We start from the raw sequence: 18,176 nt of genomic DNA, 5'->3' as shown, positions 1-18,176 counted from the left end.
TCAGGAGAGCCCCTAGTGTGCATCCAACCTCGGCCGGGCACAAGATCTAACTGAGGCTTGGAGGAGGGTCATATTGGGAGGAGCCAGTGCACACCGGGTAGTCATAAATCTTTCTAGAGTGCCCAGCCTCCTTCGGAGCCCGCTATTCCCCATGGTCCTTACGGAGTTCCCAGCATCCACTAGGACGTTAGAGAAATTAAATATACCCAAGGGACAGTTCCAGCGGTTGCGTCGGAACTGCTCCACAGAGGAGGTCTTTAGGAATCAAGTAGAAATCATGTATAATGCATTTATAAGGCAGGGATATCCTGCACATATTTTGGATAAAGCCCTCGTGGAGACCCAATCCAAATCCAGGAGCACATTGGTTTATTCAGCTGATAAGATGAAACAGGAACCCAGTGATAGATCAATTTCTTTTATTACGCAATATAATACAGCTGCAAAGGACATTAAAAAGATTATCACAAAAAACGCTGCCATTCTAAAATCATACAAATTTTTAGAAACAACATTAACGGGAAGAAATTTGGTTGTGTTTAGAAAAGCAAATTCCCTGAAGCAGAAACTAGCACCGAGTTTATTTAAAAGAAAACCCAAAGAAATGGGAGATAATATCTTGAGATTACCCCCAAAACCCAATGGATTTTTCAAATGTGGCAAAGAGAGATGCGTAACCTGTCTCTTTGTGGAAAACAAGTGTACAAAGATTAAATCTTTCAGTAGATCAGAAGAGTTTGAGATAAAGGGCTTTATGAATTGTAGGACCAATTTTGTGATATACGTCATTCAATGCAAGTGTGGCGTACAGTATGTGGGCCGCACCATTCGCCCTCTCCATGAAAGGTTTATGGAGCATAAGAGGAATATTACAAAGAATATTAAGACTCACAGCTTGTCTAGCCATGTCTCTTGGTGTCAGAAGGGTAATGTTAGTGGTTTGACCATTAGAGCAGTAGAACATGTTAAGGTAACCATGAGGGGAGGTGATATAGAAGACTCTGCATACGCGAAGCATTTTGGATCTTCCAACTACATACTCTGAGTCCACATGGCCTCAATGACACTGTAGAACTTAATGCTATCTAATCAGCCTCCCAATTTTGTGTAATTTCCTACTGATTGTGTGAGTGGTGGTGGTAGGTCGGTTCCCATTATAGGGCAGGGTAGGATTTAGTCATCCCCTTGAATATCTTCTAATATCCTCTGGTTTTTTGTTTTGTCTTCCCACATGGGTCGGGAGAGTGGATGGATACCCGCCCCCTCTGGGCAGGTTGAGTTTAAATATATCTCTCTGCTTCTTGGGGGTGGGTCCTTCCACTCTCTCGACCCAGTATATAACATACAGAATATATAAAAAATATATACAGGTTCTCTGTGTCCCTCATTTATGATGAATGGGTATTTCATTTATGCATTTACATCTATTCAGTTTTCTTTATTATTAGTATTTATTTTATTTTGGGTATCTATTTATATAACTGTTTAGACATAATAAGATTTTACTTACCGATAAATCTATTTCTCGTAGTCCGTAGTGGATGCTGGGACTCCGTCAGGACCATGGGGAATAGCGGCTCCGCAGGAGACAGGGCACAAAATTTAAAAGTTTGACCACTAGGTGGTGTGTACTGGCTCCTCCCCCTATGACCCTCCTCCAAGCCTCAGTTAGGATACTGTGCCCAGACGAGCGTACACAATAAGGAAGGATTTTGAATCCCGGGTAAGACTCAAACCAGCCACACCAATCACACCGTACAACTTGTGATCTGAACCCAGTTAACAGTATGATAACGTAGGAGCCTCTGAAAAGATGGCTCACAACAATAAACAACCCGATTTTTTTGTAACAATAACTATGTACAAGTATTGCAGACAATCCGCACTTGGGATGGGCGCCCAGCATCCACTACGGACTACGAGAAATAGATTTATCGGTAAGTAAAATCTTATTTTCTCTGACGTCCTAGTGGATGCTGGGACTCCGTCAGGACCATGGGGATTATACCAAAGCTCCCAAACGGGCGGGAGAGTGCGGATGACTCTGCAGCACCGAATGAGAGAACTCCAGGTCCTCCTTAGCCAGGGTATTAAATTTGTAGAATTTTACAAACGTGTTCTCCCCTGACCACGTAGCTGCTCGGCAGAGTTGTAATGCCGAGACCCCTCGGGCAGCCGCCCAAGATGAGCCCACCTTCCTTGTGGAGTGGGCCTTGACAGATTTAGGCTGTGGCAAGCCTGCCACAGAATGTGCCAGTTGAATTGTGCTACAAATCCAACGAGCAATCGTCTGCTTAGAAGCAGGAGCACCCAGCTTGTTGGGTGCATATAGTATAAACAGCGAGTCAGATTTTCTGACTCCAGCCGTCCTTGAAATATATATTTTCAATGCTCTGACAACGTCCAGCAACTTGGAATCCTCCAAATCGCTAGTAGCCGCAGGCACCACAATAGGCTGGTTCAGGTGAAACGCTGACACCACCTTAGGCAGAAAATGAGGACGCGTCCTCAATTCTGCCCTGTCCGAATGGAAAATCAGATATGGGCTTTTATATGATAAAGCTGCCAATTCTGACACTCTCCTGGCTGAAGCCAGAGCCAGTAGCATGGTTACTTTCCATGTAAGATATTTCAAATCTACCGATTTGAGTGGCTCAAACCAATGGGATTTGAGAAAATCCAAAACTACATTGAGATCCCACGGTGCCACTGGGGGCACAACCGGGGGCTGTATATGTAGTACTCCTTTTACAAAAGTCTGAACTTCAGGAACTGAAGCCAATTCTTTCTGGAAGAATATCGACAGGGCCAAAATTTGAACCTTAATGGACCCTAATTTGAGGCCCATAGATAATCCTGTTTGCAGGAAATGTAGGAATCGACCCAGTTGAAATTCCTCTGTCGGGGCCTTCCTGGCCTCACACCATGCAACATATTTTCTCCAAATGCGGTGATAATGTTGTGCAGTCACCTCCTTCCTGGCTTTGACCAGGGTAGGGATGACCTCTTCCGGAATGCCTTTTTCCCTTAGGATCCGGCGTTCAACCGCCATGCCGTCAAACGCAGCCGCGGTAAGTCTTGGAATAGACACGGTCCCTGCTGAAGCAGGTCCCTTCTTAGAGGTAGAGGCCACGGATCTTCCGTGAGCATCTCCTGAAGTTCCGGGTACCAAGTCCTTCTTGGCCAGTCCGGAGCCACGAGTATCGTTCTTACTCCCCTTTGCCGTATAATTCTCAGTACCTTGGGTATGAGAGGCAGAGGAGGGAACACATACACTGACTGGTACACCCATGGTGTTACCAGAGCGTCCACAGCTATTGCCTGAGGGTCTCTTGACCTGGCGCAATACCTGTCCAGTTTTTTGTTGAGGCGGGACGCCATCATGTCCACCATTGGTCTTTCCCAATGGACCACAATCATGTGGAAGACTTCTGGATGAAGTCCCCACTCTCCCGGGTGAAGATCGTGTCTGCTGAGGAAGTCTGCTTCCCAGTTGTCCACTCCCGGAATGAACACTGCTGACAGTGCTATCACATGATTTTCCGCCCAGCGAAGAATCCTTGCAGCTTCTGCCATTGCCCTCCTGCTTCTTGTGCCGCCCTGTCTGTTTACGTGGGCGACTGCCGTGATGTTGTCCGACTGGATCAACACCGGCTGACCCTGAAGCAGAGGTTTTGCCAGGCTTAGAGCATTGTAGATTGCTCTTAGCTCCAGTATATTTATGTGAAGAGACGTTTCCAGGCTTGACCACACGCCCTGGAAGTTTCTTCCTCGTGTGACCGCTCCCCAGCCTCTCAGGCTGGCATCCGTGGTCACTAGGACCCAGTTCTGTATGCCGAATCTGCGGCCCTCTAACAGATGAGTACTCTGCAACCACCATAGCAGAGAGACCCTTGTCCTTGTCGACAATTTTATCCGCTGATGCATCTGCAGATGCGATCCGGACCATTTGTCTAGCAGATCCCACTGAAAAATTCGTGCATGGAATCTGCCGAATGGAATCGCTTCGTAAGAAGCCACCATTTTTCCCAGGACTCTTGTGCATTGATGCACAGACACTGTCCCTGGTTTTAGGAGGTTCCTGACTAGTTCGGATAACTCCCTGGCTTTCTCCTCCGGAAGAAATACCTTTTTCTGAACAGTGTCCAGAATCATCCCTAGGAACAGCAGACGTGTCGTCGGGATCAGTTGGGATTTTGGAAAATTCAGAATCCACCCGTGCTGTTGGAGCACTACTTGAGTTAGTGCTACTCCGACCTCCAGCTGTTCTCTGGATCTTGCCCTTATCAGGAGATCGTCCAAGTAAGGGATAATTAATACGCCTTCCCTTAGAAGAAGAATCATCATTTCGGCCATTACCTTGGTAAAGACCCTGGGTGCCGTGGACAATCCAAACGGCAGCGTCTGAAACTGATAATGACAGTTTTGTACCACGAACCTGAGGTACCCTTGGTGTGAAGGGCAAATTGGGACATGAAGGTAAGCATCCTTGATGTCCAAGGACACCATAAAATCCCCCTCTTCCAGATTCGCTATCACTGCTCTGAGTGACTCCATCTTGAACTTGAATTTTTGTATGTACAGGTTCAGAGATTTCAGATTTAGAATAGGTCTTACCGAGCCGTCCGGCTTCGGTACCACAAATAGCGTGGAGTAATACCCCTTTCCCTGTTGTAGAAGGGGTACCTTGACTATCACCTGCTGAGAATACAGCTTGTGAATGGCTTCCAATACCGTCGCCCTGTCGGAGGGAGACGTTGGCAAAGCAGACTTTAGGAACCGGCGAGGGGGAGACTTCTCGAATTCCAACCTGTAACCCTGAGATACTACCTGCAGGATCCAGGGGTCCACCTGCGAGTGAGCCCACTGTGCGCTGAAATTCTTGAGGCGACCCCCCACCGCCCCTGAGTCCGCTTGTAAGGTCCCAGCGTCATGCTGAGGCCTTTGCAGAAGCCGGGGAGGACTTCTGCTCCTGGGAAGGGGCTGCTTGGTGCAGTCTCTTACCCTTTCCTTTGCCTCGGGGCAAATATGAATGTCCTTTTGCTCGCTTGTTCTTATAGGAACGAAAGGACTGCGGCTGAAAAGACTGCGGCTTTTTCTGTTGGGAGGGGACTTGAGGTAAAAAGGTGGACTTCCCGGCTGTTGCCGTGGCTACCAAATCCGATAGACCGACCCCAAATAATTCCTCTCCTTTATACGGCAATACTTCCATATGCCGTTTGGAATCCGCATCGCCTGACCACTGTCGTGTCCATAGACTTCTTCTGGCAGATATGGACATCGCACTTACTCTTGATGCCAGAGTGCAGATATCTCTCTGTGCATCTCGCATATAAAGGAACGCATCCTTTAATTGCTCTATAGTCAATAAAATACTGTCCCTATCCAGGGTATCAATATTTTCAGTCAGGGAATCCGACCAAGCCACCCCAGCACTGCACATCCAGGCTGAGGCGATTGCTGGTCGCAGTATAACACCAGTATGTGTGTATATACTTTTTAGAGTATTTTCCAGCCTCCTATCAGCTGGATCCTTGAGGGCGGCCGTATCAGGAGACGGTAACGCCACTTGTTTGGATAAACGTGTGAGCGCCTTGTCCACCCTAGGGGGTATTTCCCAGCGCGCCCTAACCTCTGGCGGGAAAGGGTATAATGCCAATAACTTCTTTGAAATTAGCAGTTTTTTATCAGGGGTAACCCACGCTTCATCACACACGTCATTCAATTCCTCTGATTCAGGAAAAACTACAGGTAGTTTTTTCAGACCCCACATAATACCCCTTTTTGTGGTACTTGCAGTATCAGAGATATGCAAAGCCTCCTTCATTGCCGTGATCATATAACGTGTGGCCCTACTGGAAAATACGTTTGTTTCTTCACCGTCGACACTGGATTCAGTGTCAGTGTCTGGGTCTGTGTCGACCGACTGAGGTAAAGGGCGTTTTACAGCCCCTGACGGTGTCTGAGACGCCTGGACAGGTACTAACTGGTTTGCCGGCTGTCTCATGTCGTCAACTGACTTTTGTAGCGTGCTGACACTATCCCGTAATTCCATAAACAAAGCCATCCATTCTGGTGTCGACTCCCTAGGGGGTGACATCACCATTACAGGCAATTGCTCCGCCTCCACGCCAACATCGTCCTCATACATGTCGACACACACGTACCGACACACAGCAGACACACAGGGAATGCTCTGATAGAAGACAGGACCCCACTAGCCCATTGGGGAGACAGAGGGAGAGTTTGCCAGCACACACCCAAGCGCTATAAATATATATATAGGGACAACCTTAATAAGTGTGTTCCCTTTATAGCAGCTCAAATATTATAAATATCGCCAATAAGTGCCCCCCCTCTCTGTTTTTACCCTGTTTCTGTAGTCCAGTGCAGGGGAGAGTCCTGGGAGCCTTCCTCGCAGCGGAGCTGGGCAGGAAAATGGCGTTGTGTGCTGAGGAGAATAGGCCCCGCCCCCTTTTCGGCGGGCTTCTTCTCCCGGTTTTTTTGGAACCTGGCAGGGGTTAAATACATCCATATAGCCCCAGGGGCTATATGTGATATATTTTAGCCTGAATAGGTATATTACATTGCTGCCCAGGGCGCCCCCCCCAGCGCCCTGCACCCTCAGTGACCGCTGGTGTGAAGTGTGCGGAGAGCAGCTGTGCGCTACCTCATGAAGACTGAGACGTCTTCTGCCGCTGGTTTCTGGACCTCTTCTCTATTCGGCATCTGCAAGGGGGTCGGCGGCGCGGCTCCGGTGACCCATCCAGGCTGTACCTGTGATCGTCCCTCTGGAGCTAGTGTCCAGTAGCCTAAGAAGCAAATCCATCCTGCACGCAGGTGAGTTCACTTCTTCTCCCCTAAGTCCCTCGTTGCAGTGAGCCTGTTGCCAGCAGGACTCACTGAAAATAAAAAACCTAACAAACTTTTTCTAAGCAGCTCTTTAGGAGAGCCACCTAGATTGCACCCTGCTCGGACGGGCACAAAAACCTAACTGAGGCTTGGAGGAGGGTCATAGGGGGAGGAGCCAGTACACACCACCTAGTGGTCAAACTTTTAAATTTTGTGCCCTGTCTCCTGCGGAGCCGCTATTCCCCATGGTCCTGACGGAGTCCCAGCATCCACTAGGACGTCAGAGAAAATAAGATTTTACTCACCGGTAAATCTATTTCTCGTAGTCCGTAGTGGATGCTGGGACTCCGTAAGGACCATGGGGAATAGCGGCTCCGCAGGAGACTGGGCACAACTAAAAGAAAGCTTTTGGTCTAACTGGTGTGCACTGGCTCCTCCCTCTATGACCCTCCTCCAGACTTCAGTTAGGATACTGTGCCCGGAAGAGCTGACACAATAAGGAAGGATTTTGAATCCCGGGTAAGACTCATACCAGCCACACCGTATAACTCGTGATACAATACCCAGTTAACAGTATGACAATAACTGAGCCTCTCAACAGATGGCTCAACAATAACCCTTTAGTTAAACAATAACTATATACAAGTGTTGCAGACAATCCGCACTTGGGATGGGTGCCCAGCATCCACTACGGACTACGAGAAATAGATTTACCGGTGAGTAAAATCTTATTTTCTCTGACGTCCTAAGTGGATGCTGGGACTCCGTAAGGACCATGGGGATTATACCAAAGCTCCCAAACGGGCGGGAGAGTGCGGATGACTCTGCAGCACCGAATGGGCAAACTCTAGGTCCTCCTCAGCCAGGGTGTCAAACTTGTAGAATTTAGCAAAATGTGTTTGACCCCGACCAAGTAGCTGCTCGGCAAAGTTGTAGAGCCGAGACCCCTCGGGCAGCCGCCCAAGAAGAGCCCACCTTCCTCGTGGAATGGGCTTTCACTGATTTAGGATGCGGCAGTCCAGCCGCAGAATGTGCAAGCTGAATCGTACTACAGATCCAGCGAGCAATAGTCTGCTTTGAAGCAGGTGCACCCAACTTGTTGGGCGCATGCAGGATAAATAGCGAGTCAGTCTTTCTGACTCCAGCTGTCCTGGAAACATAAATTTTCAGGGCCCTGACTACGTCCAACAACCCGGAAGCCTTCAAGTCTTTAGTAGCCGCAGGCACCACGATAGGTTGGTTCAGATGAAAGGCTGATACCACCTTAGGGAGAAACTGGGGACGAGTCCTCAATTCTGCCCTATCCATATGGAAAATCAGATAAGGGCTTTTACATGACAAAGCCGCCAATTCTGATACACGCCTGGCCGAAGCCAAGGCCAACAACATGACCACTTTCCACGTGACATATTTCAATTCCACGGTTTTAAGTGGCTCAAACCAATGTGACTTTAGGAAATCCAACACCACGTTGAGATCCCAAGGTGCCACTGGAGGCAAAAAAAGGGGGCTGAATATGCAGCACTCCCTTAAAAAAAGTCTGAACTTCAGGTAGTAAAGCCAGTTCTCTCTGGAAGAAAATCGATAGAGCCGACATCTGGACCTTAATGGAACCCAATTTTAGGCCCATTGTCACCCCTGACTGTAGGAAGTGCAGAAAACGGCCCAGCTGAAATTCCTCCGTTGGGGCCTTCCTGGCCTCACACCACGCAACATATTTTTGCCAAATGCGGTGATAATGGTTTGCGGTCACTTCTTTCCCTGCTTTAATCAGCATAGGTATGACTTCCTCCGGAATGCCCTTTTCCTTCAGGATCCGGCGTTCAACCGCCATGCCGTCAAACGCAGCCGCGGTAAGTCTTGGAACAGACAGGGCCCCTGCTGCAGCAGGTCCTGTCTGAGCGGCAGAGGCCATGGGTCCTCTGAGATCATTTCTTGAAGTTCCGGGTACCAAGCTCTTCTTGGCCAATCCGGAACAATGAGTATAGTTCTTACTCCTCTTCTCCTTATTATCCTCAGTACCTTTGGTATGAGAGGAAGAGGAGGGAACACATAAACCGACCGGTACACCCACGGTGTCACTAGAGCGTCCACAGCTATCGCCTGAGGGTCTCTTGACCTGGCGCAATATCTTTCTAGCTTTTTTTTTTAGGTGGGACGCCATCATGTCCACCTGTGGCCTTTCCCAACGGTTTACAATCAGTTGGAAGACTTCTGGATGAAGTCCCCACTCTCCCGGGTGGAGGTCGTGCCTGCTGAGGAAGTCTGCTTCCCAGTTGTCCACTCCCGGAATAAACACTGCTGACAGTGCTAACACGTGATTTTCCGCCCATCGGAGAATCCTTGTGGCTTCTGCCATTGCCGTCCTGCTTCCTGTGCCGCCCTGTCGGTTTACATGGGCGACTGCCGTGATGTTGTCTGACTGGATCAGTACCGGCTGGTTTTGAAGCAGGGGTTTTGCCTGACTTAGGGCATTGAAAATGGCCCTCAGTTCCAGAATATTTATGTGTAGGGAAGTCTCCTGACTTGACCATAGTCCTTGGAAGTTTCTTCCCTGTGTGACTGCCCCCCAGCCTCGAAGGCTGGCATCCGTGGTCACCAGGACCCAGTCCTGTATGCCGAATCTGCGGCCCTCTTGCAGATGTGCACTTTGCAGCCACCACAGCAGACACCCCCTGGTCCTTGGAGACAGGGTTATCAGCCGATGCATCTGAAGATGCGATCCGGACCACTTGTCCAACAGGTCCCACTGAAAGGTTCTTGCATGGAACCTGCCGAATGGAATTGCTTCGTAGGAAGCTACCATTTTTCCCAGGATCCGCGTGCAGTGATGCACCGACACCTGTTTTGGTTTTAGGAGGCCTATGACTAGAGATGACAGCTCCTTGGCCTTCTCCTCCGGGAGAAACTTTTTTCTGTTCTGTGTCCAGAACCATCCCCAGGAACAGTAGACGTGTCGTAGGGACCAGCTGTGACTTTGGAATATTTAGAATCCAGCCGTGTTGTTGAAGCACCTCCCGAGATAGTGATACCCCGACCAACAACTGCTCCCTGGACCTCGCCTTTATAAGGAGATCGTCCAAGTACGGGATAATTAAAACTCCCTTCTTTCGAAGGAGTATCATCATTTCGGCCATTACCTTGGTAAATACCCTCGGAGCCGTGGATAGACCAAACGGGAACGTCTGGAATTGGTAATGACAATCCTGTACCACAAATCTGAGGTACTCCTGGTGAGGATGGTAAATGGGGACATGCAGGTAAGCATCCTTGATGTCCAGTGATACCATGTAATCCCCCTCGTCCAGGCTTGCAATAACCGCCTTGAGCGATTCCATCTTGAACTTGAATTTTTTTATATATGTGTTCAAGGATTTCAAATTTAAAATGGGTCTCACCGAACCGTCCGGTTTCGGTACCACAAACATTGTGGAACAGTAACCCCGTCCTTGTTGAAGTAGGGGCACCTTGACTATCACCTGCTGGGAATACAGCTTGTGAATTGCCTCTAGCACTGCCTCCCTGCCTGAGGGAGTTGTTGGCAAGGCAGATTTGTGGAAACGGCGGGGGGGAGACGTCTCGAATTCCATCTTGTACCCCTGAGATACTACTTGAAGGATCCAGAGATCCACCCATGAGCGAGCCCACTGATTGCTGAAGTTTTTGAGACGGGCCCCCACCGTACCTGGCTCCGCCTGTGGAGCCCCAGCGTCATGTGGTGGACTTGGAGGAAGCGGGGGAGGACTATTGCTCCTGGGAACTGGCTGTATGTTGCAGCTTTTTCCCTCTGCCTCTGGGCAGAAAGGACGCGCCTTTAACCCGCTTGCCCTTAAGGGCCGAAAGGACTGTACCTGATAATACGGTGCTTTCTTTGGCTGTGAGGGAACATGGGGTAAAAATGCTGACTTCCCAGCTGTTGCTGTGGAAACGAGGTCCGAGAGACCATCCCCGAACAACTCCTCACCCTTATAAGGCAAAACTTCCATGTGCCTTTTAGAATCTGCATCACCTGTCCACTGCCGAGTCCATAACCCTCTCCTGGCAGAAATGGACATTGCACTTATTTTAGATGCCAGCCGGCAAATATCCCTCTGTGCATCTCTCATGTATAAGACAGCGTCTTTAATATGCTCTACGGTTAGCAATATTATGTCCCTGTCTAGGGTATCAATATTTTCCGACAGGGAATCTGACCACGCAGCTGCAGCACTGCACATCCATGCTGAAGCAATAGCTGGTCTCAGTATAATACCTGTGTGTGTATATACAGACTTCAGGATAGCCTCCTGCTTTCTATCAGCAGGTTCCTTTAGGGCGGCCGTATCCGGAGACGGTAGTGCAACCTTCTTTGACAAGCGTGTGAGCGCTTTATCCACCCTAGGGGATGTTTCCCAACGTGACCTATCCTCTGGCGGGAAAGGGTACGTCATTAGTAACCTTTTAGAAATTACCAGTTTCTTATCGGGGGAAGCCCGCGCTTCTTCACACACTTAATTTAATTCCTCAGATGGAGGAAAAACTACTGGTAGTTTTTTCTCTCCAAACAGAATACCCTTTTTTGTGGTACCTGGGGTAACATCAGAAATGTGCAACACATTTTTCATAGCCTAAATCATGTAACGTGTGGCCCTATTGGAAGTTACATTATTCTCATCGTCGTCAACACTGGAGTCAGTATCCGTGTCGACATCTGTGTCTGCCATCTGAGGTAGCGGGCGTTTTAGAGCCCCTGATGGCTTTTGAGACGCCTGGGCAGGCACAGGCTGAGAAGCCGGCTGTCCCATATTTGGTATGTCGTCAAACCTTTTATGTAAGGAGTCGACACTGTCACGTAATTCCTTGCACATAACCATCCACTCAGGTGTCGGCCCCGCAGGGGGTGACATCACATTTATCGGCATCTGTTCCGTCTCCACATAAGCCTCCTCATCAAACATGTCGACACAGCCGTACCGACACACCGCACACACACACAGGGAATGCTCTGATAGAGGACAGGACCCCACAAAGCCCTTTGGGGAGACAGAGAGAGAGTATGCCAGCACACACCAGAGCGCTATATAACACAGGGATGAACACTATAACTGAGTGATTATCCCTTATAGCTGCTTAAATATATATTGCAGCGCCTAAATTTAGTGCCCCCCCTCTCTTTTTTACCCTTTGTAGCTTGAAACTGCAGGGGAGAGCCTGGGAGCGATCCTTCCAGCGGAGCTGTGAGGGAGAAATGGCGCCAGTGTGCTGAGGGAGATAGCCCCGCCCCTTTTTCGGCGGACTTTCTCCCGCTTTTTTTATGGATTCTGGCAGGGGTATTTTTCACATATATAGCCTCTGGGACTATATATTGTGATTATTTGCCAGCCAAGGTATTAATATTGCTGCTTAGGGCGCCCCCCCCCAGCGCCCTGCACCCATCAGTGACCGGAGTGTGAGGTGTGCATGAGGAGCAATGGCGCACAGCTGCAGTGCTGTGCGCTACCTTGTTGAAGACCGAAGTCTTCTGCCGCCGATTTTCAGGACCATCTTCATGCTTCTGGCTCTGTAAGGGGAACGGCGGCGCGGCTCCGGGACCGGACGATCGAGGTCGGGCCCTGTGTTCGATCCCTCTGGAGCTAATGGTGTCCAGTAGCCCAAGCTAGCTGCAAGCAGGTAGGTTCGCTTCTTCTCCCCTTAGTCCCTCGTAGCAGTGAGTCTGTTGCCAGCAGATCTCACTGAAAATAAAAAACCTAAAATATACTTTCTTTTCTAGGAGCTCAGGAGAGCCCCTAGTGTGCATCCAGCTCAGCCGGGCACAAGATTCTAACTGAAGTCTGGAGGAGGGTCATAGAGGGAGGAGCCAGTGCACACCAGTTAGACCAAAAGCTTTCTTTTAGTTGTGCCTAGTCTCCTGCGGAGCCGCTATTCCCCATGGTCCTTACGGAGTCCCAGCATCCACTTAGGACGTCAGAGAAAACAGTGATTAGGTATATACTATACCTAATTTCTTAATTTAATAATTTTTTTAAGCTTTGGTTCTATTCTATTTGTTGTTTTTTTGGGTCTGTAGAATATATATACTATTTATTTTTTTCCATACTTATTTCATAGATAAGACATAAATATACGGATGTTCCTATGGTCGGACAAATTTGAGTGTAAATATCTTTCTAGGTGAATGGGGGTAACATCTTCACCATGAATATGGTCTATTTAACACTGACTACTGGAAGGGTTATGTCTAACTAAAAGGAACTTGTCTAATCAATGATTACTTTAGTTATATCAATTTATTTATTATTTATTTACTTGCATATGATAAGCATGTTTTGGTATACTCTATGAATATATGTGTATGTATACTGCCGTACACGTATATATCCTTCACATTTTTATACTGCTGTCTCCTTCTCTGCAAACAATAGCAATAATGAATTAATAATATCTATCAGCTTTATTTTATGGTATTTTATTTTTTTGTACTTATTTGTTTATGTATGTTAATTAAATGTTTCTGATAGAAATGAATGTATACATATGTATATTTTAGACTGCTGGATCCAAATGTGGAGATGATTATAACTCCACTTGCACACACTCTTAATAGTGAGCCAGACAGGTGCTGTTCAGGTGCCTGTACTAATGAATATCCCAGGATCCCTTTAAATATGGTGAACTAGAAGGATGGGATCATTCTAACCCTCTGAGGAAACGACCAGACATTGCCGGTCGAGAAACGCGTCAGGGCTGGACTTAGGATCCGACCACTTCTATTTGACCACTTCCACCTTTCCACGACCTCCATCTGCTAAAGCTCCAATTCATCGTCTGGTTGAATCTGCCCGAGCAAAGCCACCTGCATTGGTTCCATCTGCAATACGGGGACCGTGGCTGTCAACTTATCTCCCCAGGCCAGCGGTGTTTCGGACATCTACAGTGCCGTGGGATGATCTTTGGAGGCGGCAAGCGGTCAGTGGTTTGACACGCTGTGGCAGGGAGAGAGTGTGAGATATAGCCTCCGGAGTTAGCGGCACCTGAGCACTTGTCAGTGCCGCCAGTACATCGAGGAAGTGGTAAGCAGTATTATTCCAACACGCTGCTATACTAATTAGAACAGCAGATTGAACTGGTGCGGTATTCGGTGTTTAACAAATAGAGGTTCAACTTCACAAAAAACACGAAATAACAGTGCACTTGTTATACATCTATTTTCAATTACGGGACTGATCTGTGGATGATACATAAGATTATCAGCGTTAACCATCAGCTGTCAATTCTTAGATGAATCAAAGGACATATTGGTTCTAATCTAAAGATCTCCATTATATCGGCTCATATTCATGATTTAATAGTGCACTGGTTTTATGGAAGTATATGAAGTTTAGTGCGGATCCTATACTTATATTTACTGGCTACATTTTGTTACAATTAGGTATATGTATACCATTTGACTATGTGATGATTGTGTATATTTTATGATTAAAAATTGTTCAATTTTAGTGTAGTCCGCTTGCGCTCTCTTCTCTTTAGCTTTTAACATCAATAAACAGCACCAAGCATACAAAACTAATTTGTGAAACAGAGAATACTTTTAATGAATAATGCAAAATATTTTAAATTAATAAATCACACAGCTAATGAGAGTAGCTGATACCAGGTCCCAATCCAATACAAAATAGCGTTTTGCACTATTTCCTCAATTTTGCATCTTAGTTCACATAGTGTGTACTAGGTACTTAAGATTAGTCTTGTCGCAAAGAAACGGATATACAGTCACACAATGCATGGCGCAGGTATTGTGCCTGTCTTTTCACTCTAGATTGTGTACTTTCCTCCACTGTGCTACTTTTTTCATCCATTTTACATTTTAGTTGCCCAATAGTGTACTAGGTACTCAGCCATGCCAAAACACTATTCCTAAATAAAAACATCCTCTGTGCACTACATTAGGCTAGGATAGTGGTAAGTGGATATATTTGTAGCAGGAAATAAATTTCAGGAAATAGTCTAGTCCCATAAAGATCTGCATAAGGAGTGCCTAATGCTTTACCTTTATAAAAAGGTCCATGAAGTACTAACAGATGCTGGTGTTTAGGGAGACTACAGAAGGGAGAAAGCACATGGAAACTTACCAGTGGCTCTAGCTCTTTGGTGTCAATCAGATTAAACTCTGTGACGAAGTAATAAAAGTGTTTGTAGCAGGTATTCACATGAGCCTCTGCTCCCATTTGGATGATTCTATCGAAGTGATGGATGTAGACATGAACAAATACCCGAAAAAGTCTGGACAGTATTTTTTTCACAACCTGTAGGAAATTCTTTGGGAAGGGAGTACCTGTAATGGAAAAAAGTAGGAAGGAAAGTGAGATGGACCTATCTTTACAAAATTCAAAAACTGTCGATGTGTCCGATTGGTCACAAATGTAGTTAAAATGGCTGCTTACAAACATTACGGCATTCCACATATGCAAAAAATAAAGCTGTCTGCAACTCATGCCTTTCATAATCCTCCACATAAACTGACGTCTTAATTCTTTGTTTCATTTGACCTTTCTATGAACTTTCTCTGGGATCTTCTACTACTCCCTGTCTTATTTCAAAGATCTCCTACCTAGATAATCCCACATTTTTTTCAGATTGCTTTCATTCGCTGAGTGCCTGAAGTAGCATACTGGCGCAGAGAAATGTGTAGAAGGTTTTAGAGAGTCTTTTTTTATTTTATGGTCTTCATTTATTTATAATATTGTGATCTTATTTCCATTTTATTGTTTATTATTCAATATCTGTTTTGATGCAATGTGAGAAGAGCACATGTTGTGTTTTGTAACCTTGCCTCCATGACAACATGCAAATTTAAAAGCTAGGTTTATTTCTTAACTTTAGTTGTAAATACACGGTTTAGATTTTAATTGTTTGGGCATGACTGTTTTAATAAGAATTTACTCACCGGTAATTCTATTCCTCGTAGTCCGTAGTGGATGCTGGGAACTCCGTAAGGACCATGGGGAATAGTGGCTCCGCGGGAGTCTGGGCACAACTAAAAGAAAGCTTTTAGACTACCTGGTGTGCACTGGCTCCTCCCACTATGACCCTCCTCCAAGCCTCAGTTAGGATACTGTGCCCGGAAGAGCTGACAATAAGGAAGGATTTTGAATCCCGGGTAAGATTCATACCAGCCACACCAATCACACCGTATAACTCGTGATACCATATCCAGTTAACAGTATGAAATTTAACTGAGCCTCTCAACAGATGGCTCATAACAATAACCCTTTTGTGAACAACAACTATGTACAAGTATTGCAGACAATCCGCACTTGGGACGGGCGCCCAGCATCCACTACGGACTACGAGAAATAGAATTACCGGTGAGTAAATTCTTATTTTCTCTGACGTCCTAGTGGATGCTGGGAACTCCGTAAGGACCATGGGGATTATACCAAAGCTCCCAAACGGGCGGGAGAGTGCGGATGACTCTGCAGCACCGAATGAGAGAACTCAAGGTCCTCCTCAGCCAGGGTATCAAATTTGTAGAATTTTGCAAACGTGTTTGCCCCTGACCAAGTAGCAGCTCGGCAAAGTTGTAAAGCCGAGACCCCTCGGGCAGCCGCCCAAGATGAGCCCACCTTCCTTGTAGAATGGGCTTTTACTGATTTAGGATGCGGCAGTCCATCCGCAGAATGCGCCAGCTGAATTGTGCTACAAATCCAGCGAGCAATAGTCTGCTTAGAAGCAGGAGCACCCAGTTTGTTGGGTGCATACAGGATAAATAGCGAGTCAGTTTTCCTGACTCCAGCCGTCCTGGAAACATAAATTTTCAAGGCCCTGACTACGTCCAGTAACTTGGAATCCTCCAAGTCGCTAGTAGCCGCAGGCACTACAATAGGTTGGTTCAAGTGAAAAGCAGATATCACCTTAGGGAGAAACTGGGGACAAGTCCTCAATTCTGCCCTATCCATACGGAAAATCAGATAAGGACTTTTAAATGACAAAGCCGCCAATTCTGATACACGCCTGGCCGAAGCCAAGGCCAATAACATGACCACTTTCCACGTGAGATATTTTAGATCCACGGTCTTTAGTGGCTCAAACCAATGTGATTTTAGGAAATTCAACACCACGTTGAGATCCCAGGATGCCACTGGAGGCACAAAGGGGGGCTGAATATGCAGCACTCCTTTTACAAATGTCTGAACTTCAGGTAGTGAAGCTAGTTCTTTTTGGAAGAAAATCGACAGAGCCGATATCTGTAACTTAATGGAGCCTAATTTTAGGCCCATAGTCACTCCTGCCTGTAGGAAGTGCAGAAATCGACCCAGCTGAAATTCCTCTGTTGGGGCCTTATTGGCCTCACACCAAGCAACATATTTCCGCCATATGCGGTGATAATGTTTTACTGTTACATCTTTCCTGGCTTTAATCAGCGTAGGAATGACATCCTCCGGAATGCCCTTTTCCTTTAGGATCCGGCGTTCAACCGCCATGCCGTCAAACGCAGCCGCGGTAAGTCTTGGAACAGACAGGGCCCCTGCTGCAGCAGGTCCTGTCTGAGCGGCAGAGGCCATGGGTCCTCTGAGATCATCTCTTGAAGTTCCGGGTACCAAGCTCTTCTTGGTTAATCCGGAACCACGAGTATTGTCCTTACTCCTCGTTTTCTTATTATTCTCAATACCTTTGGTATGAGAGGCAGAGGAGGGAACACATAAACTGACTGGTACACCCACGGTGTCACTAGAGCGTCCACCGCTATCGCCTGAGGGTCCCTTGACCTGGCGCAATATCTCTCCAGTTTTTTGTTTAGGCGGGACGCCATCATGTCCACCTGTGGCCGTTCCCAACGATTTACAATCAGTGTGAAGACTTCTGGATGAAGTCCCCACTCTCCCGGGTTGAGGTCGTGCCTGCTGAGGAAGTCTGCTTCCCAGTTGTCCACTCCCGGAATGAACACTGCTGACAGTGCTAGCACGTGATTTTCCGCCCATCGGAGAATCCTTGTGGCTTCTGCCATCGCCGTCCTGCTTCTTGTGCCGCCCTGTCGGTTTACATGGGCGACCGCCGTGATGTTGTCTGACTGGATCAGTACCGGCTGGTGTAGAAGCAGGGGTTTTGCCTGACTTAGGGCATTGTAAATGGCCCTTAGTTCTAGAATATTTATGTGTAGGGAAGTCTCCTGACTCGACCATAGTCCTTGGAAGTTTCTTCCCTGTGTGACTGCACGCCAGCCTCGAAGGCTGGCATCCGTGGTCACCAGGACCCAGTCCTGTATGCCGAATCTGCGGCCCTCTAGGAGATGAGCACTCTGCAGCCACCACAGCAGAGACACCCTGGTTCTTGGAGACAGGGTTATT

The 18,176-nt window shown here is 47.2% G+C and overlaps 1 protein-coding gene across 3 annotated transcripts in view; it reads right to left on the bottom strand.

Annotated features, from left to right (window-relative positions):
* MOB3A (MOB kinase activator 3A) overlaps positions 1-18,176 on the bottom strand; it is a 144,953-nt gene that overhangs the window by 43,028 nt on the left and 83,749 nt on the right. For all 3 annotated transcript variants that reach the window (XM_063914798.1, XM_063914797.1, XM_063914799.1), the window contains exon 3: positions 14,961-15,163. In XM_063914798.1, the coding sequence (XP_063770868.1) occupies positions 14,961-15,163 (203 nt within the window). The remainder of the gene's footprint in view (positions 1-14,960; positions 15,164-18,176) is intronic.

This window comes from Pseudophryne corroboree, chromosome 1 (assembly GCF_028390025.1).
Source record: "Pseudophryne corroboree isolate aPseCor3 chromosome 1, aPseCor3.hap2, whole genome shotgun sequence".
Taxonomy (NCBI): Eukaryota; Metazoa; Chordata; class Amphibia; order Anura; family Myobatrachidae; genus Pseudophryne; species Pseudophryne corroboree.
Note: the sequence above shows the minus strand (reverse complement) of the source record. Positions and strands in the feature narration are given on the sequence as shown.